The sequence below is a fragment of the Elaeis guineensis genome, chromosome 11 (genome assembly GCF_000442705.2).
Source record: "Elaeis guineensis isolate ETL-2024a chromosome 11, EG11, whole genome shotgun sequence".
Lineage (NCBI taxonomy): Eukaryota > Viridiplantae > Streptophyta > Magnoliopsida > Arecales > Arecaceae > Elaeis > Elaeis guineensis.
In genome coordinates this window covers 104,669,270-104,687,449 of record NC_026003.2, presented here as the reverse complement: position 1 = coordinate 104,687,449, position 18,180 = coordinate 104,669,270, and the positions used below count along the sequence as shown (strand labels likewise).

General features: G+C 39.9%; 2 protein-coding genes across 4 annotated transcripts in view; both read right to left on the bottom strand.

The window, feature by feature from the left end:
* Window positions 1–9,197: 9,197 nt before the first annotated feature.
* Window positions 9,198–17,408, bottom strand: LOC140850854 (uncharacterized). 3 transcript variants are annotated; one of them, XR_012135543.1, is made up of 3 exons: window positions 14,591–17,408; window positions 14,218–14,298; window positions 9,198–10,546 (listed from the first exon to the last, which is right to left on the bottom strand). XR_012135543.1 is itself a non-coding variant. In XM_073246196.1 (2 exons), the coding sequence occupies exons 1-2, from the start codon at window positions 17,354–17,356 to the stop codon at window positions 10,542–10,544; spliced, it is 3,144 nt and encodes a 1,047-aa protein (XP_073102297.1). In that variant the 5' UTR covers window positions 17,357–17,408; the 3' UTR covers window positions 9,198–10,541. The 3 variants fall into 3 exon arrangements, 2 of the variants coding, with proteins under 2 accessions (XP_073102297.1, XP_073102298.1); XM_073246196.1 differs by having other exon boundaries at window positions 14,218–17,408; XM_073246197.1 differs by lacking the exon at window positions 9,198–10,546 and having other exon boundaries at window positions 14,170–14,298.
* Window positions 9,198–18,180, bottom strand: part of LOC105036076 (uncharacterized) — an 85,206-nt gene continuing 76,223 nt past the window's right edge. The window contains 2 exon segments of the mRNA XM_073246195.1: window positions 9,198–9,629; window positions 13,334–13,686. Of these exon segments, the coding sequence (XP_073102296.1) occupies window positions 9,561–9,629; window positions 13,334–13,686 (422 nt within the window). The 3' untranslated portion in view covers window positions 9,198–9,560.

Here is an 18,180-nt window from a genome sequence, read left to right as displayed (position 1 = left end):
GTCCGATCAAATCGATCAGAGCACCACAATCGAATCTATGGTGGATGGTTCGTCATCGACCTTAAATGCTGCGCATGATCCGGCATCTCCCTATTTCATCTCACCTTCAGAGAATCCTGGGAATGCCCTTGTGACATCTCTACTCAAGGGACCGAACTATCCTGCATGGCGAAGGGCCATTATCACTGCTCTTCGAGCCAAACGAAAAATTCGGTTCGTTGATGGGACACTTGCACGACCTATAGATGGATCGCGGGATCATTTTCTCTGGGATACGTGCAATTCAATGGTGATGTCATGGATCTACAACTCTGTTGTACCAGAAATCTATGATAGCATCTCTTTTTTTGAAAGTGCTCGAGATATTTGGGTTGATCTTGAGGAAAGATACTCTCAAGGTAATGCTCCTCGCATTCATGAGTTAAAGACTCAAATCTGGAGTTTCAGGCAAGGCAATGATATGACTATTGCCACTTATTATGCCCATCTTCGTGGCTTGTGGGAGGAACTTACGGCTTATTCCAAGGTGCCGACTTGTTCATGTGGAGCCACTAGAGAGATCCAAGTTGAGAAAGAAGAAGAGAGACTACATCAGTTTCTTTTTGGTCTCAAGGACTCCTACGACACGTTGCGAGATCAGTTGCTGTCCATGGAGCCATTACCAACAGTTAATAAGGCATATGCCTTATTGATTCGAGGTGAAAAGCAGAAGGAAGTCGTCGCTGTTCGAACTTCTCAACCTGAAGCCGCAGCTCTCGCTGTTAAGCCCATGACAGAAAGGGCGAATAAAGAGATCGGCTCCAAGGAAAGGAATAAAAAATATTTTCGATGCGACTACTGCAAGAAGACAGGACATACCCGTGATAGATGCTTCGAGCTAATCGGGTACCCACCTGGATGGCAATCCAAAGATCGAGTTAAGGGTAGAGGCAATGGAGCCGAGACCGGTAGTCAGCACCAAGGAGGGGTTGCCGTGAATGCTACTACACCATTGAATACAGACAGAATCTCTCCAATATCGGATCTTTCTCCTACACAATATCAGCAACTTATTTCCTTTCTTGGACAAGATAAGACTCAAAGTGCCGTAAATTTTGTTGGTAAGGCCTCTCTTGATTCTTTTCATCATTCTTGGATCCTTGATAGTGGTGCTTCCGAACATTTAACCTTTTGTAAGTCCTTTCTTCATGATATTGAACCTCTTGACAATGCACTCCCAGTTACTTTACCTAATGGAGTCAATATGCCTGTACATTCATATGGTGATATTACTTTGACCAATGATATTACCTTGCATCGTACTTTATATGCTCCTAATTTTACTTGCAATCTTGTTTCAGTAAGCAAACTTGCTCGAGAACTTAATTGTGCTGTTCTCTTCTTTCCCACATTTTGTACTCTACAGGACCTTGCCACGAGGAAGCTGATTGGATTGGGTGAACTCCGGGATGGTCTTTACTACTTCAAAGGCTTGGCAATACGTCCTGCACGGACAAATAAAGTCAATGTTTCGATTAATCTCTGGCATGCTCGGTTAGGACATTGCTCTTACAAGCATTTGAAACTTGTTCCTTTTCTTTCAAATACTTCTTTTGATTCCATAAATAATTGTTGTGACATTTGCTATTGTGCAAAACAGACAAGAAAGCCTTTTTCCTTGAGCATTAATAAATCTGCTTCACCATTTAATTTAGTTCATATTGATATATGGGGAGCATATCGCACCCCATCACACACAGGAGCTCATTTCTTTCTCACTATTGTTGATGATTGCACAAGGGCTACTTGGGTTTATCTATTACAAAGAAAATCCGAGGCATACCAATGCTTTGTTAATTTTCATGCTATGGTCAAAAATCATTTTGATGCCAACATTAAACACATACGTAGTGATAACGCTCAAGAGTTTGTAGCCAGACCATTGAAATCACATCTTCTAGAACATGGGATTATATCACAAACTTCTTGTGTTGGGACACCAGAACAAAATGGGGTGGTTGAGCGTAAACATCGACATCTATTAAATGTTGCCCGTGCTCTAAGATTTCAAGCCAACTTGCCTGTGTCATTTTGGGGAGAATGTGTTTTGACTGCCGCCTATTTAATTAACTTGACACCTACACCAAAATTGAATGGCAAGAGTCCCTACGAACTCTTATTTCATAAACCACCCACCTATGATCATCTGAGAGTTTTTGGTAGCCTTTGTTATGTGCATGAGACGTCCAGTGATAAATTTCAACCTCGTTCTCGTGCTTGTGTGTTCGTTGGATACCCTCTTGGTCAAAAGGGCTATCGTGTATATAACCTTGAAACTCATGAAATATTTACTTCACGAGATGTTATCTTTCATGAGAAGATGTTTCCTTATTCTCAAACATTACCTTCTTTTTCTATTATACCTTCTTTTTCACAATCAAATCAGACTGATTATGATGTAGGATTTCCTTTGGCAACCAATAATTTACCTCATGTACCTAATTTGGGTCAGACCCAAGGATAGATTTCAAACCCTATTCTTTCTCATGAGTCAGATCAAACACAAACCAATTCCATTGATTCGAACCAAATGTCAAGTTCGAACCAAATGTCAAGTTTGAACAAGACTCTTGATGCAATCGACACTATCTCTCCTGAGCAGGCTTCACCTTCTAAGACCATTGGACCTAATTCGCGGCCCGTCAGAGATAGGAAGCAACCCGTTCGATTACAGGACTACATTGTCGATGCCCCAGGAGTGGGGAGACCCCCGGACACATCCGCCAATTCAGTGACCTCAGGTAAGCCTTATCCTATTTCTTGCTACCTTACTTATTCTAAGCTTAATGCTTCCCGTCGAGCTTTTATTTCAGCTATTACCTCTCATAAAGAACCTAAAACCTTTTCTCAAGCCATTAAGGATCCTAAGTGGCGAGAAGCAATGGGGGCTGAGCTCACTGCTCTCCAGCAAAATGGCACTTGGACTTTGGAGCATCTACCACTCGGGAAGAAACTTATTGGATCGAGATGGGTATACAAAATTAAATACAAGGCTGATGGTTCTATTGAGCGATACAAGGCTCGGTTAGTGGCAAAGGGATACACACAAATAGAAGGCCTTGACTATACTGAGTCTTTTGCTCTGGTGGCTAAATTGACTACAGTACGGTGTCTCTTAGCTGTTGCTTCCGCTAAACATTGGCAGTTACATCAGTTGGACCTCAATAATGCTTTCCTTCATGGTGATCTTCATGAAGAAGTATACATGACACCTCCGTCAGGATTTTTAAAACCAAGTGACACACGTGTTTGTCGGTTGCGTAAGTCTCTTTATGGACTCAAGCAAGCATCAAGACAGTGGTTTGAAAAGTTCTCCCACTCTTTGCTCCAATATGGTTGTACTCAATCTAAAGCCGATCACTCTCTGTTCACCAAACAAGATGAGGACTCTTTCATTGCCATTCTTATTTATGTGGATGATATGATTATTACAGGGAATAACCCTTCGAAATGTCAGGCACTGAAACAATATTTGCAAGACAAGTTTCACATTAAAGACCTGGGCAACTTAAAATATTTTCTTGGATTAGAAGTGGCACGATCACCTTCGGGTATATTTGTATCACAACGAAAATATACTCTTGACATTCTCCATGAGACCGGAATGATTGGGACCAAGCCCACAAAATTTCCTATGCAGCAACATCTCAAGCTCACGGCGGATGATGGAAAACTACTTGATGATCCAGGTCCATATCGTCGATTGCTGGGACGACTCATTTATTTGACTATCACTAGGCCTGATATTGCATACTCGGTTCATATTCTGACACAGTTTATGCAATCTCCTCGGCAACCACACTTAGACGCAGCCTTCCGTATTTTACGATATTTGAAAGGGTCTCCAGGTCAAGGCATATTTTTTCCAAGTGTCAACACCTTTCAGTTATATGCCTATTGTGATGCAGACTAGGCAGGATGTCCCATGACAAGGCGCTCTACTACAGATTTCTATGTTTCCTTAGGAGATGCTTCGATTTCTTGGCGTGCTAAGAAGCAGACAACAGTGTCTCGTTCCTCTGCAGAGGCCGAATATCGGGCTATGGCACACACTATCAGTGAATTACTATGGCTTCGAGCCCTCTTATCCGACCTCAGTGTTTCACATCATGGTCCCATGTTCCTTTATTGCGATAATCAAGCAGCTTTACACATTGCTGCAAATCCTGTGTTCCATGAGCGGACCAAACACATAGAAATTGATTGTCATTTTGTCAGAGAGCGACTACAATCTCAAGACATTGCTACACGATATGTTCCTACACATTGTCAGCTTGCAGATATCTTTACCAAAGCTCTCGGCTGTGATCATTTTCAAGAGATTCTATGCAAGTTGGGCATTCGAAATCTCTATGCGCCAACTTGAGGGAGACTATTAGGAATGTACATTGCCTATATATCAGGAATATACAGAATATTAGGAATGTACATTGTCTAGAATATCTTTTTACAATGACAAGTGGTATCAGAGCCAGGTTGGCTAAGTCGATGGTCGACATTATGCTTGGTGTTAGCTTCTGATACGTGTGGTATCAAGTTGCATGTTTTGGTTGCAGATACGGGGGTATCCAAAGCGATGTGAATTTGAAGTCTAAGTTTAGAGGAACTAGATGTCTGAGTTTGTTGTGGGTGTCAACGACTCAGAGTGGGGAAGCATGTTGCAGGACAATGTGCTCAGTGCTGAATGAAAAAGGGTTGCTCATCAATGGCACTAGTGGATGGAGGCCTGTGAATGTGAAGGTCTACCAGTTCGTGACTGAAGAAAGGAATTCAGGGTGAAGAGTGCTCATGAATGTTAAAGCACTTGGGCTGCATGCAAAAGTTGCAAGGCAGAGCATCTCGAGGGACTAGAATCTCCAAAGAGGCAGAGCTGGACAAATAGACTGAGGTACTTGGGTTATCTATAGTGCAGGGAATGATGTAGCACTCATTTTTAAAAGTGCAAGCTGAGATGAGAACTTGGAAAGTCATGGGACTCAGTTGCACAAGATATGGGGAACATTGGAAAGAGCCATCTCTTGTGTGGATGATTGTGAAGCTGAAGCACTTGAATGGTATGAGATATCAATTGAACTTAATGGAACTACTCTTAGGGTGAAGGCGTTGGTAAGCTGATGTACTAGAGGCAGATATTTGGCTTAGTAAAATTGCTCTCAGGGTGAAGGCGTTGGTAAGCCGAGGTACTAGAGGCAGATATTTGGCTTAATGGAACTGCTCTCAAGGTGAAGGCGTTGGTAAGCCGAAGTACTAGAGGCAGATATTTGGCTGAAGGTGTCTTCTTGCTACACAGGCATGTGATGTCAGGGTGTAGGAGATAAGGCACGAAGGTTGTTTAATGTTGGCTAGGTTGGCCATGTGGTGGTCATGCTGTGAGGCGTTACAAGGCCCTAATGTCGAGGCAAATGGGTGTCGATGCACTGGAGTCGTAAGAGTGAGGCAGGCCAGAGGGGTAGCCTTGCATTGGCATTACAGACTCAGAGTCAAGACACAAAAGCAGTCGAGTTGGGGATCGCAGGAAACAGCATGGACAAATGGTTCTGTAGAGACAGACAACTGGTGCTCAGAGTGAAGACTGGATGGTCTAGGCACTTGAGCAAAGTGGAAAGTGGCTTTGATCGGATATCAGGATCCCGCTTGGAAGCAGCCATAGATCTGTGTTGGTATGGGACAACGCAGAATTATGGAGGTAACTTGTGAGTACTTGGCATCAGTGCAGTGTGGTAGGGTCCGAAGTCTCGGTGTTGAATGAAAAAGGTCGGAATAACCACAAGACTGCAAGGTGGGTATATTGCAAGACCAGGCATTTGGAGGTGAGTTGCCAGAGGGGACTCATGTGACGGGCCACTTCGAGACTGGTGGGTAGGAGGTAAGCCTTGGACAGAGTTCAAGGAGTGATATTTTGTGTTTCTGACAATGGATCTTTGCATTGATGGAGGCAATGACAGCTCTTAGATTGAGAAGGTCGAGAGTAAAGCGTCGGAAGAGTTCGAGGAGTGCCACAAAATTTTCAGTTATGTTGATGGTCAGAGGACTGCAGCAAGCTTAGAGAATGCAGTGGCCGCTCTTAGATTGGGGCAATCGAGAGTTAAGCCTTGGAAGAGTCCGAGGAATGTCATGTAATTGAAGGTTAAAAGACCATTGAAGGAGGACAAAAGCAGAGGTTGGTGCTGGATTTTGTAGCAGTTTGGTTCTGTGGAGGAGTCAGTGTGGTGTGGATGATGGATTCTCAGTGGTGGAGAAAGGATCAAGGACATCAAGACCGTGGGTCTCTGACTTGAGGAACCATATTTTTAGTTACTGCAGGGGAAATTTGGCTGTGGTGACTAATGGTCAAGTAATAGCTTGGACGTCAACGAGGATGTCGACAGCTTGAGTGGGGGAGAATTGTCAGGGACTTATCCCCAGGCATGTCGCAGGGGGTGCCGGCATGGGCGTGGCACGATGCTGCGAAGGATTTGGCTTGGCAAAAATTTGCAATGCTACTCGATCATTTGGAACCCCCAGGGTGAGATTTAGGGGGATGCCTTGCTGGGGTAGTGAGGGAGCAATGGTTCGCCAAGGAGCGGCATGGCCGTGGCATGATATCGGGGGGGCTCGGGACGCGTGATATTTAGAATGGTGGTGGTCCGCCATGATATATGTGGATACTCAAGGATTCCTCTTGGTTTGAGGAGGGGCGCGGAGCTTTGGTCGCGTACCCGACTCCCCCAGACCCGTAGGAGACGGGTCCGCCGTGGCACAGTTGTGTGGGCAATGGTGGTGCCACGCCCGAATGATCTCATGTGGAGGTATTCGGGGCAATGTTGGTTAGATGAGCTGGCCACATTGTGTGGGAAGGGGATATCTCGAGGTTTTATCCTTGAGGGGTTTGTCTAGACTACTCTATGCGTTCTTGATCTCTGTAGTGGAGCGAAGAGGTGATAGAGGGCTAGTCGGGCAAGGGTGTGGCCTACCCAAACAGGCAAGTCTTGTGAGCATCGCAAGGTGATGTCTCACAGGGATCCACGGGAACCGGTCGGTCGTGGAGAACAAAGAAGGCTTATGGTATATCGGTCGGAATATGTGCCTTGGAGCTGGGCCAAGGATCATGGATGGCCAAGAGGGTCATATCGAGGGGAGGACAGCTTGATGCATTTATCATCCGGTCGAAGATATTTACTTGATGGGGCAGACTTGGATGCCGATATGGTGGCAGTGCTCAATGTGTGAGTAGGCTGTGGTCCTAAGATATTGGGTGGTGCGGTAATGTATCCCCAGGATCATGGTAATGCACAGTGATGGGCGAGCAGGCCATGAATATTGTAAAGCGATATGACCAGGGATGGAAAGGCATATCAAGGATGCAAGACCGGGATCGTGGCACAAGAGTTTGTGGGGGAAGCTTGGATAGTCAGACCCCAGAGGACTCGAATGTGTACGATCATCTGTAGCTTGGGGGAGCTGCAGGTCATGTCAGCTTGGTAGTTTAGCTGGGCTGCATCAAAGATGGGTTTGCCCGGGCCTCATGCATAGTGGTGGCGTTGCATGATCGTGCTATGTGGATTTGATGTGTGTAGTACTGAAGGGCAGCTTAGTGGGTTGCAGATCAATGACACAGTGGTTATGTCTTGGCACGAGGGTATGTTGAGGATCAAGACATCTGGGATGAGCAGTGCTTGGCTTGAGGGGCAAAGCCTTAGAGTTGACACAAAGGTGTTGAGCTGCGGAGCACTCTTGGAAAGAGTCGATGTTATGGCACGGAGGTGCGCATGAGCATTGCAGTTGATTCGAGGGGTCGGGTTGCTTATGGGCACTTGAGGGTGTCATCTGTATTCAGTACAACAGTGTTGCCAGGCAAGGGCATAGAGGTGCAAGCTTGGCTATGTGGCTGACTGCTGCATGCTTATTGGTATGTCCGAGGAAAGAACTCGAGAGGGCTGGCCTTGGTGTGTGGCATGCTGGGGCGCCGCACGGGTGTTTGGGTAAGAAAACACTCACCCCGTGACAAGTGGTATCATATTTCTCCTCCTTTTTCTGAATCTCTCAGGCTTTTTTTTTACACTAAATAAGATAAAAATAATATCATTCAGCGTCTTATTAAGACAAAAATGGAGACATAGCCACCAGCATGACAAAACCTATTGGAGATTGATTGTCGTGACAACCTACCTACAGCTCATCATTTTCTAAGCATGTGTCTATGGGCTTGCAAACTTATGCATGTTGGACAGATGTACCTTACGTGGGTTAAGCATTTGACATATTGCAACAAGATGCTTCCTGTTCCTTCACCCACCACCACTTTTGTTCCCGTTCCATGCAACAAATTTTAAGGGCTAAACAAATATTGGTGGAGGCAGTTGATAGAAAATTAAGATATTCAAATTCTGGTAGGATAGAAAAAAGAAAGGAAATAAAGGACAACGATAAGTTAATCTTCACATTGAGGGGGCAGACGAGACACAAAATTAAATTATCTAAATTGTGACTTGTCAATCAATAATATACATAAAAGACATGTAACTCTAATAGAATATTTTTCGGAAAAGTGGCAACTTATTATTGATTGCGATTAAAACTATTTTCTTAAATCGCTTATTGATGTTTGCTTTTGATAAAATTCAAATTCTACATTAGCAATTTCAATGGAAAATTCTGTTAAGCATGAAAATTTGAAGAAGACACATAAAATATATAAATATAACTGTCATAAAATAAGATTGTAACTTCAATTTCAAATTCAAATTACGCATGGATGCATGCAGAAAATACATCTGGAATTATTAGAATTTACATAAATAAGAAGCGCGTGGAAGGATTACAAAATTACCCTGCACCAACGTGTGCAACTTCACCGGCAAAAAGAAAAAGGTGAAGTAGCTGTTATTTCATGTCCTTTTTTGCCATGGAAGATTCTTTTGGTTCTTTATTTCCTAGCTTCATGGTGGACAGAGAACTAAAACCCATACACACACATCTTATTAATGTACATATACATTGTTCTCAGCAAATTAGCTCCTAATGTCAAAAAGTGGAAGGACATACAGAAAATTTGAAATCTTAGTTCAAGGTTTATATATTAGCAGCTCTGCATAAAATTCAACAACTTGGCATCCTTCTGACATTAGGATTTGTGATGCAAAAAAAAAAAAAAGGACACTGTTTCATAATGGAAGAAATTGGCAAAACGATAATACAGTTTTATAGACTAAAAGAGTACAGAGAAAAAAACCTCCATGATCTAGAATGCCATGAGTTACGAGCTTCTTGTAGCTTCGCAGCTCTAAATGTAGTGACAAACATAAAAAAAGAAAAATATCTGAAAATATTTGTCAAGGTTCCTAATAAATTAACTTTTCAGAAGTTAATGCCCACTGAAAGATTTCTTCCACAAAATGTATGGGTGAATTACAGCCATGAAGGACTTTATTTGAAATTATTATGTAATATTCTGATAATAATGATAATGACTAGCTATATACAAGAATTTAGCTAGAAAAAAAAGAAAAAACTGGATTGTATTTATTCAAGGATATGAAGCATCACAAGCTTATACGAAGCATGCCTGCAGCATCAAAACACTCACCACCATCAATTCCACATACTGATATCTGGAAAGATAATGAAAACATTAAAATATGATTTACATGATAATAAGCCTGTAAATCATACAGCACATCTCCTGCTCAACGTAAGATACGAAGCCTAAAAATTAAAAATGCTAGTAAAAAAAAAAAAAAGAAAAGAACTAAAAATGTGAGATAAGCAAACTAAAAATTAAAAATGTTATTCTTCCAAGATTAATTGAATAAACTGTTTTTTAATAAAATAAGGAAATGGATTATAGCAGATTACAATTACAAAGATACTCTTTTCTCAAAAACAAAAAAAAAAAAAAAGAAGCTTAGAAAGGTTTTTAACATACCAATGATATATCTGTAAAGACAGGCATTATTCATTTTCCTCTCAAAACAATATTATTTATTCATTGAACTAGTACTGTAATGATAATTAAAGATAGTTCAAGAGAAGAAAATTTTAATATCATGGAAGTTTTAAGTAAATTATAATTTGGTTATGGATAGGAAAGAATTGTAAAGGATTTATCCATTCCATTTTATGCAAAGTTTGGAACTGCTAGTCAATAAGTAGCAGATCTGAGTATAAAGATCACAGCTTAGAATAATTTTCATATTAGTTATGAAGTGCATATCAAGACTATTAACTAAAGCATGAACTTATTTAATATGTTGTCAAATGCTCAATATGAAGAGTCATACATGATGGACTGAAAAATGACCTACAATGAAGAATATGGAGAAATTTGTGCCCATAGTCACGAACAAACCAAGCCAATAAGTTTGTTAGAAAGAATATAAAACCATATACGTATCGAGCTTGCAATGATTGTTTTCTTTTGACTGAATATATTGCACTTTCTTGTCTTGCAAATATCGATTGCTCCCAACTCTGTGTTTCCTTACCGTTGTCGCCTTCTACGAGAATATTTTCAACAGGCGTTCTCATTCTGCAAACAAACAACACAAAAGATTGATGATATTTAATATTGGTAATTTTTTCCAGCCATCTGAGATAATCTAGACTATTTTGGTTGGGGTCATGAAAGAACTAGAACATGGATAATCAGGGAAATTCAGCGACAATATGTGGCCACCGGGTTATGTCTTCATAGAAGTGTCACAAACCACCTTTCTTCATTATATTTTCTTGATTCGGACTCCAGCTAACACCCATATCTGTTTTTGATAACTAGAGCCATTGATTAAGGTCCCTCCTTACCTCAGGGGTCACCCACAATTTAAACTTGGACAAAATAAAAATTAGGTCCACGATATATTGAATAATTCTTTACAAATTTCAAGATCAATGCAATGGGTATGGTGACTAATTTAGTGCAAGTGACAGCTGAGGTGTTGTTGCTTGGACTTTCCACACACATAATCAAGAGAGAAAGCAAAAGCATCAAGGGGAGCCATAATGAGCTCAGTATATTAAAGATTATTATTTCTCAAAATTTTAAAGCTTTAAAAATATCTAAAAGATGTACAAGTGATTTGACATGGCATTTGACATGGCTTGGATGGACAGTCCCAAAGCAAAGGCTAGTCTAGTAGAGGCTAGTCCCAAAGCAAAAACAACACATCAAGCAGAACTCATGTTACACCTTCAGTGCCCATACTTTTCAGGCTTAAACCAATAATAATAGATAATCGAATCCTCAATTCTCATCAAACATAGATTCAAAAATCCCAAGGAGCAGCATATTTATTCAATTATTCCAGAAAAAACAACATACTTGTACAACACAAAACATGAAAAAGAAGAAAAAAACATGTAACTTTCTCAGTTGAAAAACAAAAGGAATCATAAAAAGAAGAATGACAGAATTGGGTAATAAAGAACTCACATCGTCCGTGGTGGGCCCAACATCCTTTGACGAAATTGCCTAAACACCAAGAATGAAGAAACCCACTGGATATTTAAACAATCTGAACCGTTCTTGAGATCCGACGGACCTGAAGTGTCAGCCATCGGATCAGAGAGAAAGAGGGACCAACCAATTGAACGGTTGTGATTTGGTTAGTAGGGACAGACAGGGAGAGATGTAGGTGGGCCCACCCAAGACTAGTCCGGGTGTGTTCTAAAACGAGACATCAGTGACGGGTGTGTTCTAAAACGAGACATCAGTGACCATCGGGCCGATCGCTTGGAATTTTTTTAGCGTCGTTGCCCGAAAGAAACCTCAATGCTAATCCCTTCTTTTTGTGTCGATTGTTGGTGGCTGGTGATGGCACGGGAGATGGACTTGAAAAGGTTGATGGGGTTTGGTAAAGTGTTTGTCAATGTCTGCATGCAAGGTAGTTTAATTTCAAAACCTTTTTCTTGTTAGAGTAGGATGTGGCTAAAGAAAATTTTAAATACCGAGATGAGGATTGCCTGAGGGCGACATTAAAAGATGTTATTAGATTAAGCACTTGATTAGGGGCTTAGATGAACTTGGACATACAAGTTACGGTAGGGGACATTATATCAATATTAGGTGTACAGAGCCCTACGATAATCCTGTAAAGTTGCTATATTTGTATTGTGTTAATTTTTACTAGTATTATTTTTAATTTTAATACAACTTACGTATTAATATTGGTGCATCATAATTTCAGTAACTATGACGTCTACAAAAGATTTTATATAATTACTTGTGTAATACAACATTCTTTCTGCATTGATTTTTTTTCTCTTCTATTTTTCACTGAAGAAATATAAAGGGAGCGCCATCTTCTAAGTGATGATTGTCTTTTCCTTGGTCAAGCACTAATTTGGATGGTTGGGATAAAGAAAATAAGTGAGTCAGGCGTAGTAAACTTCTTAAATTAGTTTATATATGTATGTATGCACGCATGCATGCGTGTGCGCATGCGCACGTGTGTCCAAACTTGACTTGTTTGTTTAATTAACCAGTATGTTATCAATCTGAGCCCAGAATTTTATTTAGTTTTGCTAGTTCAATTTTTCCTTTTCAGCAGATTTTCAAGCTCAAATTGTTCAACTCTTTTTTCTTCAAAAAATTATTTAACTCTTAATTTATTAGCAAATATCAACACATCTCTATCGCCGTAGTCATGTAAATTAATGAAACCTATTATATTGTTTTATTGATTAATAAAATGAAGTACAAATCGTAGGCAAGAAATGAGAAAGCAAAACGAGAACATAGAGAGGGGAGACGAAGTGGGGAGATGGGCTATCCAAACCCAAGAAACCATACAATCCAACACCGGCCTAATGAATAAAATCTGATCCAAGCACAATAAACAAAAATCTCGCTGAAGTTCCGTACAATTCCAATTTAAACAGAGCCAAAAATAAAGCTTATTAGACCGAGACAACAACTAGCCCAACCTAAATGGCCGACTGTTTTGACACAAACATGCTGGTTCTCATATTTTCTTGGTAAATGTGAGTGCCTGCTTACAAGTATTTCTCTCTGTGGGAAATAACATTCCTACGGTTGGCAGGTGCTTGTTATGCCAGACTGACTGGATCAATAAAATACTTGAGTATAAACTAATTGGTGTGACATCTCAATCAAGATAACTTTGCAATGTTCAATAATAAGAGCATGAAGGGATCAATCTGTTGGTTGATATTAATCTACCATATAAAGAACTTATCTGTACAACATGTAAACAAGAGAAATCAAGTTTTGCTCACTCTCTTGAACCCAAAAAAAAGGAAGATAAATTGCATACTACATGATGGCTAGTTTTGATAAAATATTTATTTTTTATCATACCTTGACATGGATTAGGTGACACAACTTAATTGTGTCCAGATGTTGGGAGTTTAGTTGTGCCTTGATCATAGATAACTGTTGAGATACATTTTGCATTGTCGGACGAGAATACGGATTGTTATCCAAACATCGAAATGCTATCATAACTATTTCAACTAACTCATTTGCAATTTGAGTTGCAGGAGGTGATAGTCGCAGATCTAACATATCTTTTAGAAATATGTTTTCACGTACTGAAGAAGATAAAGTGTAGATGAATTTTCCTGGATGCTTTCCCATTACAATCTCAAGTACTATCACTCCAAAACTATATATATCACATTTCTCAGTAACCTTCATTGTATATGCAAGCTCTGCAATAGATAAAGGAAAAATATATAAGCAAATTTTAATTGTCAACCACTTTTAACAGAGCTAGTTTCATCTACTTAATTGGGTCTATAGTCCACTTATAACTGTGACATAACGTATCTGATTTAATATAAAAAGTTGGGAGCATTCTCAACTGTGTCTGTCCCTCACAAAAGCAAGCTAGCATATAATCAATAGTTTAGTATGTATTACATAGTATCATACAAATTATAGCTTTGAAAATTTAATAGTATTAAGAGTTAAACAAACATATCTTCATATGTACTTGGTCACGTGAATGTCATGGATAACATATAATATGTAATTAGCTAATCGCTATATGAACAAGAAAGAAACAATAACTCTTTTTGAGGATAAAAATTGTGTTTCTTTGATGAGCATGGCAGTGTCTAATTCATGATTGATAAGCTACTACGGTGTAGCTATGCATATCTTGAGTAATATAATAAAAAATAAGAAACAAATTTGTAAGATCATTGTTCTAACATTATAAAAATGGAATGGCAACATACCTGGTGCCAAATATCCTCGTGTGCCCGCAATCATACTCCAATTAGATGAATCAGGGTTTAGAGGTCTAACAATACCAAAATCTGAAATACAAGCTTTGTATTCTGAGTCAAGTAGAATATTATTACTTGTTATGTCTCGATGTACTAATGGTGGAGTGCAATCATGGTGCATGTATGACAAAGCATAAGCAATATGTTTTACAACATCCACTCTCTTAAACCAATCAAATTCAATGGCATCTTTCCCTTGAAGAATATTTGCCAAACTTCCTCTCTCCATATATTCATAAATAAGAAACTTATTTTGAGCATTGGAGCAAAAACCATAGAGCTTCACAATATTTCGGTGTTGGATGTGAGTTAATGCTTGTACCTCGCTCCAAAAAGTTTGCTTGCTTGGTGAGTTTTCAATTTCTAGTGGATGAAATTTTTTCACAGCCACCAACTTGCCGCTTGGCAGCAGTGCTTTGTAAACACTAGAATATGCTCCCATGCCAATGTTGTACTTGTCATCAAAATCCTCTGTTGCTTGAATGATGTCATTGTATGCGTCTTCTCCATTGAAGTTCCAAATTGAGAATCCACCTTCTTCAATATTTGCATCATGTCTTGCATATTTCTTCCTTCTTGGAATTAGCAAAGCAAATACGACAAATAGAATTAAGAGAAATAAGGTTCCCAAAGAAGAAACGATAGTTAACAACAAAAGTTTGTGGTGCTTATTTGAATCATCTTTGCTTGTTGTATATAAGCCACATGAAGGTAAACCTTTAATTGCACCACACAAGCCCTTATTGTGGCTGAACCACTCTACTGGAGCATTCTGAAAAATTCTGCTATTGGGAAGTGGACCGTCTAATTCATTGTATGATAAGTCTATAGATGACAAGCTTATCATATAACGCAAAGAAGATGGAACATGGCCAGTCATGTCATTGTGTGATAGATTCAGAACTTGTAGCCTATCCAGTTTGCCAAATTGTGACGGTATCTCTCCAGTAAATGAGTTGTGGCTTAGATCTAGCAAGTCATCCAGATATACTAGATTTCCAATTTGAAAAGGAATGCTTCCATTTAAATGATTGTTTCCAAGCTTCAGCAAGCGAAGTTTGATGCAATTACCTAATTGTTCTGGTACCCTTCCTCTTAGTCTGTTTGCTGATAGATCAAGAGTTTCCAAGTCAGATAGTTCTCCAAATTCTGGATATATCTCTCCAACAAGTTGGTTGTTGCTCAAACTCAAGTTAAATAAATTAGATAACTTGCTCAAATTCTTTGGAATCTCTCCTGATAGATGGTTCGAGGAAAGGTCAAGCACACATAGTTGAGTTAACTTTCCGAGTTCTGGTGGTATGATTCCTGTAACATTGTTGCTTGAGATTCTTAAGAGCGACAAATTATGACATTCTCCCCAATTTGATGAGAGCATACCAGACAGTTTGTTGAAGCTTAAATCAATATACCACAAATGTGGATACACTCCAAGATTTTCAGATATATCTCCAGATAGTTGGTTCTGTTGAAGTCGGACTGTACCGAGGCTTGTACAGTTTTTCAAGCTTTTGGGAATCGGACCTTCAAAATGGTTGTTGCTCAAAACAAGATAATATAAAACTCCTCCTTTGCATATGTCATGGGGTAAATGGCCAGAAAAATTATTGTTCATCAATTGGAGGCTTTCCAAATTTGTAATATTGTTAAATTCCTGAGGCAAAGAGCCAGATAGTTGATTGTCAAATAAGTGCAAAACAGTAAGGCTGGTTAAGCTTCCAAAAGATGGAGGGATTGAGCCAGAGATTTGGTTAACCTGTAGTAATAAACTATTAAGCTTCCTGAGATTTCCTAATTCATGAGGAATTGGTCCAGAGATCTGATTACCACAAAGGTGTAAAAGTTCAAGTTTGGTTAAATTTTCTATACTAGCAGGGATTGAACCATCTAAATGGTTGATACTCATGTCCAATTTTGTCAAGCTCACTAGATTTTCTATTTCATGAGGAATGGAATCAGAGAGATGATTATCCCAAAGTAACATAATGTCAAGCTTAGTTAAATTTCCTAAGGTAGTGGGGATGGAACCTGTTAAACCATTGTTTGAGAGTAATAGGTTGGTTAGCTTCACTAGATTACCTATTTCAGGAGGAATGGAGCCAGAGAGATGATTATCCCAAAGGTACAAAGTCTTAAGCTTGGTTAAATTTCCTAAGCTGGTGGGGATTGAACCTATTAAATTGTTTGTTGAGAGTGACAGCTCAGTTAACTCTACAAGATTTCCTATTTCAGGAGGAATGGAGCCAGAGAGATTATTATCCCAAAGGTTCAAAATGTTAAGCTTGGTTAAATTTCCTATGCTAGCAGGGATTGAACCATCTAAAAAGTTAGTATAGATTTGCAAATCTCTCAAGCTCACCAAATTTTGTATTTCATGAGGAATTGATCCAGAGATCTGATTTTCATAAAGGTACAAAATTTCAAGCTTGGTTAAACTTCCTAAGCTGGCGGGGATGGAACCTGTTAGCTGATTGTACGAGATTCTCAAATCCAACAAATTCACCAGTCTTTCTAATTCCTGAGGGATAGTACCTGAAAGAAGATTTTGGTATAGGTATAAAAAGTTAAGCCTTGTCATATTACTTAGCCAAGGAGGGATGGAACCACTTATCTGATTCTCACTAAGATTCAAGGAGTTGAGCTTTGTCAGAGAGCCGATCTGTGGTGGAATTATCCCTGTGAAGTTGTTAGCGTGGAGATCAAGAGAGGTGAGCTTGGAAAGAGCAGCTATGGTGGGAGGGATACTTCCATTGAGATTGTTGAATGCGAGGTTGAGAAATTTGAGTGATGATAGAGGAGAGAAGTTGAGAGCATTTAGCATTCCTGCAAGATCCATTTGGGCTAGATTGATCTCCGTGATCACACGTCGGCCTCGATGTGTGATATTGCATGTAATTCCAGTCCAGTTGCACGGACTGGTGTCGAGGTTCCAAGATTCAAGTGATCCTTGACTTCGGAGGCTGGCTTTCCACTGGAGGAGGGCCCTCCCTTGAGATGCCAGTGAAGCTGATGCCAAAGCAAGAAGAAATGAAAGGATTAGAAATAGAAGAAGGGTGGAGAGGGATTTTCGAGATGTCATAGGTTCCATAGCTGAAGTTCAGATAGGCCCAAGAGGTTTTTAAGGTTCTTGTGGTTGTTAAGAGAGAGTTCGGGGCCTTTTATAGCCACCATATCTAGTTTCATGTCTACCATGTGGGACGGGTGATTGGAATTTTCGTCATGCTTTGAATGTTTCAAGCAAAACGGGGGCCAGAGGAAATTGAGTTTATCCAGATCCTACTGAATCGGACTAGACATTGCGAACGTGTCATGCTCTTTTCACCAAAACAGCCATTTCAACCAATGGGTAACTGACATGTAATCAATATCAGTGGGGCCATCTTGTTTGCCTTGTTTTTATTGGGCACTATGTTGCCATCATTCTGCGATTCTCTATTTCTTCTTCAACAAAAGATCTTTAGTCATACCTCTTTGGAGTTGGGCCCCTACCGTCCTCTAGTGCTCCAGGCTTCAAACTTATCCTTCAGTGGTTGCTGTCAGCTTATAAATTTCTACACTACGTGGTGCACGTGGTGTGGAATTTAATTTCTGCCGCTCCAGTCCCCATCTTGTTTGAGTACCTACAGAAATAGATGCATCACTCAAAGCCAAAAAGAAAGGATAGCATTTGATCCTTGAATAAAATGAACGATGGGAGTTATTTAACCTTTTTTTTGGGAGTTATTTAACCTTTAAAACACACATTGTGGTAAAGAAACAGAGTGTCGAAATTAAAGAATCCAAGCTCGGTCACTCGTCTTACATCACACCATGATAGAGATAAATAGAGGATTAAGGCAACCTCGTTACTGCTCCTTACAAATACTTACAGTCTCAAACTGTTTTCTAATTTTGTTGAGTCTAGATCCTCTA

Excerpts from the sequence above, each read along its gene's own strand:
- LOC140850854 (XM_073246196.1), bottom strand. The coding sequence starts at position 17,356 with ATGGAACCTATGACATCTCGAAAATCCCTCTCCACCCTTCTTCTATTT.